General features: G+C 41.9%; 1 protein-coding gene across 1 annotated transcript in view; it reads right to left on the bottom strand.

Moving 5' to 3' along the window:
* ATP2B4 (ATPase plasma membrane Ca2+ transporting 4) overlaps nt 1-4,343 on the bottom strand; it is a 48,429-nt gene that overhangs the window by 32,015 nt on the left and 12,071 nt on the right. The window contains exon 3 of the mRNA XM_023538316.1: nt 1,704-1,757. Within this exon, the coding sequence (XP_023394084.1) occupies nt 1,704-1,757 (54 nt within the window). The remainder of the gene's footprint in view (nt 1-1,703; nt 1,758-4,343) is intronic.

Below are 4,343 nucleotides of genomic sequence, written 5' to 3' on the forward strand. Positions count from 1 at the left end.
ATTTGCTGCCAACAAATAAACCTCACTTCTGCCTCATTCCCATCCCCACCCTTGGCTCACTGGCAAAGACAAGGAAAAAAATAACTGGTGCTTTGTACTGGAGCACCTGACACAGTGGGCTCCAATTACAGAGCCACGTGCAAATGGAAGCCAATGGGGAACCCAAAAGTGCTCACCCTACAGCCCGAGTCCCCATTACTCCCTCATTCCTATTTCTGGGTACTTAGAAAATCCTGGCTCCCAGCTTCTGGTCTGTGTCATCCCAGACCTGCTACCCCAACTCCAGCTAGAATCTCACCTGGCTGATGAATGTGCCCAAGACCACAGAACAGAAGATGAGGTTGCGGAAGATGCCTGCAAAGACGTTCCTCTCCCCGTGGATCTTGCGCGAGTTGATTTCATTGAAGAGCTGCATCAGTACGAAGGTGTTGAAAACAATGGTGTAGTGCTGGCTGGGTGGGGAATGTAGAGGTGCATTCCTGCCATTATCAATGTCAAAGAATTTCTCACCTAGTGGGGAGAGGGGAAGCATTGGAGGGTAGGTATGGTCTCAAGGAGGGCTCAGGTTAAGTCAGAACACGTCGGCGTGGCCATGCTGGCTGCTGATGACTGGTATCCATTCCAACTAGTTGGCATCTGTGCTAGGCTAGCTATCCCATATTTTAAATGTTAGCCCTGGCCTCAACATAGCTGACCCGCTCTCTCAGTTTGCTCCATTGATATCTGTCTTCTTGTAGTGCAGTATGGTGATAAAACTATGTGCATAAGAATCAGGCAGACATAGGCTTGAATCTTAGTGCCACTATAATGGGACTGGAGCCTTAGTTTATAATCTATTTTTTAAAAAGGTATAACATAGCTAACCTTGTCAAATTCTTAAAGAAGTACATAAACTAGCACAGTGCTCCTTGTAGCAGGACCGGAGGATGCACTTGGTAAGCGAAGCTGCCGTTACTCCTAGTTTGGTGCTCAGCTTGCTCTCCTGCTGCCTTCTTTCCTCGGGTCATTTTCTGCCTCATCACCACCTAGCACCCCACTTCCACCTCACTCCCATCCCCACCCTTGGCTCACCGGCAAAGACAAGGAAAAAGATAATTGTGAGCTGATAGACCGCATGTCCTAAGATGTTCTTCATCATAGTCCGTGAGATCAGAGGCTTATTTCGGCCATAGGGGCGACGTTTCAACAGAGAATCTGTAGGAGGCTCTGTGGCCAGGGCCAACGAGGCAAACGTGTCCATGATTAGATTAACCCACAGCATCTGCACGGCTTTCAGTGGCGAATCCTGGTGGAGGGAAGGACCGGTCCTTTTAGCTTTCCTCGGAAACTACCCCCACCTCACTCATTAGCCTCATCTTTGTCCTTGTGATGATCTAGCTCTAGCTATCCACCTAGACTTCAGGTCTGGCCACTTATTAGCTGAGTGACCTTGAGAAAATTACTTAACCTCTTTAAGTCTTGGGTTCCTCACCTGCAAAATGAGATAATATCTACTTGCAAGGTTGTTTTTGAAAAATAGAGATTATACATATAAGTGCTCAGCACAGTGGCTCATATGTAAGTGCTAAATTAAGTAGATAAATTATCATCATTCCCACATGAGCAGGAGGAGAGAGCAAACCTAGTAGAGCTAACTCCTGCCCCAACACCACTGGGGAAACTGTCCTTACTCTTCAGTAGACATACTGCACCCCATTCCCCACTTTCCTTAGCCCCTCCCTCCTCCCTCCTATCTCGGCCCCCTCCACGGACACACACTCCCTTCACCTGAGTGATGCAGGCTCCAGTAAAGGCCACAATCACGGCCACCACATTGACAGTGAGCTGGAACTGCAGGAACTTGGAGATGCTGTCATAGACGTTTCGTCCCCACATCACAGCCTTCACGATGCTGGTAAAATTGTCATCTGTTAGGATGATGTCTGACGCCTCTTTTGCCACATCTGTGCCTGCAATACCCTGTGGTACGAAGGAGAAGGAAAGCTGAGGAGCTGGATAAAGCAGAGTTTATCTATATTCTGAACTCATTCCATTTCCCGACTTCCAGGAAGCTTCAGAACTAGGACTAACACTAGAGGGCACACTGGCCACACAAATGCTGCAGACTAAACCGTGGATTTCGAGTCCTCTTCTCTCCCAAAGAAAATGAAAGGAAAATGTGTCACTATCACTACAGAAAAAAGTGTTGGGGCTTGATGTCACCGCCTTACTCCTGAGCCCAGACTGCAAATTACAGCTATCTTTGATATTCCTTTCTCTCTTCCCTCCTACTTCCATCCCCGCCTTAGAAATGAATTACAAGATAGGGAACAAGTCCTATCTATTTGACCTCCAAATTCTTAAATTTATTTTGCCACTACCAGCATCTCATTTAAGTCCTTGTATGCCTCACAACTTTAAGTCACCCAACATCTTTTTTCTAGGAGGAGTAAGTGGTTTGGCAGCACCCCATTCCCCACTTCAGATGGGACAGTTCAGATGTCCTATCTTGTTCAAAATCCTGCGGCTGGGGAACAACTAACTAAAGGTTTCCAAATAGACATATAGAGGGTTGAAAGCTGTACTTTAGAAAAAGTGAACTTTCTAGTCTGGCAGTCAAAGCCCTCAGTAAGTGAACTTGATGCATTTTCCAACCTGTTTTTATATAATCCTTCTGCTCAAAACCCATGGTTTATTCACAATTTCCTGAATCTCTCATTTACTTTTAGAGTAGACATCTACTGATACCAGTTCCCCAAGTCTGGAACATCTTCTTTCCCAATCTCTTTAAATCCCACCTATCTTTAATGTCTCATTCAATTAAGCCCTGCTCGCTTTGCAAAGCTGTACCTAACATCCCCAGCCCATACTTCTATTCCACATCTTGTGGCTTCTGTAACCCCCAGAGGAGCTTATTCATTAATTTGGCTTGCACTAGTAGATTATTTGTCCTCTCTCTTTACCTGGTAGTATTATTTTCCTATCCAGATCGCAACAAAAAATATGTTAGATAGACTACACAGTTCAGTTTCCCCATCAAAAAGTTCTCTAATACATCCACACAATGCTGTACCATGCACTGTAAAAAGAGGAGGAAAAGAAAGGAAGAATTTATATTTACTACCATGGAATAATCTCCAAGTGGTGTTGTTAAGTGACAAAAAGCAAGGTGGGGAAAAGAGTACATCTATGTATGTAGATAAGAATAGATAGTACTATAGACAAGTATCCCCTTACCTTAGAGGATAATACTCATTTAATTATATTTTAAAGGAACAAACAGAAAGATAAAACAAAAACTAAAGAAAAAAGTTACCAATAGGTTATGGAGACAACAGAGTGGAGGTGATTTCTATGAATAGACCTTGTTTTCTATATTTGACTTTAGAACTATATAACTACTTTAAACAAGTTTAAAACAAACGAGTTTCAAAAGCAATCTCTAATGGAAAGTTTAAGAAATGTAAAATCAGGGAAGTTAAATAAAATTAGGAAGAGTTCTAGAATTCTAAATTTGAATTGGAAATGCCAATACAAATTCACGATATCTTTTACTTAAAAACACAGAAACACAAAAGAGACATAGAGATATATTTCCTAGCTTTGTCCACCGAAAAGGTCTAGAAACAATGATTTATTCAGTAATAAGGAACATTCTGATATTCAGATTGTGTCCTCTAAATAGCACTTCTCACTAAAATGAAGCAGGATTCCTTTGAGAAACAGATGATTCCTATGACTGGAACACCCAGTCATATGAGGAACCACGGACGCGATTAGACACAGCTGGGTTGTATCAAAAGGACTCAATGGGGCTGAAGAAGCTCATGACGGGCCAGTGTGAACATCAAACAATAAAATGGACTGAAACTCATCAAATACACTCAAATCCGTGAATTCATAATGATGTTAAAAAAAAAAATTCATTGGTCTCCTTTGGAGGACCATAAAAAGTCAACTTGTTATTTTGAAAACTGGTAATAAAGGAAAATATTCAAGCATTTAATCTGACTTTCATGTAGGAACTGAACCTCAGAGTAACCAAAGAGTCAATGAGGGGACATTTCTTTTTATGGAATATTCAAGTTAATAGGTAAAGAAAATCAGAGCATCATCATTTTGTAGTCCCTAATGAAAGATGGGATCTAGAATCTGATTGCTTCTAAAACTAATTACTAGTTTATAAGAAATACAAGGAACAAAAAAACAGATTAAAGGACACTACAGAAATACAACCAACAAAATCCATTCTGTGAGATACTCTATGTAGACAAACAACCTGGTTCCTTAAAAATAAAATAGGTAGGAAAAAGAGATGGAAAGGGATTGTGCAGAAAAAGAGTTAACAAGTGGGCCTGAGACTG

Source organism: Pteropus vampyrus, unplaced genomic scaffold, assembly GCF_000151845.1.
Source record: "Pteropus vampyrus isolate Shadow unplaced genomic scaffold, Pvam_2.0 Scaffold217, whole genome shotgun sequence".
Taxonomy (NCBI): domain Eukaryota; kingdom Metazoa; phylum Chordata; class Mammalia; order Chiroptera; family Pteropodidae; genus Pteropus; species Pteropus vampyrus.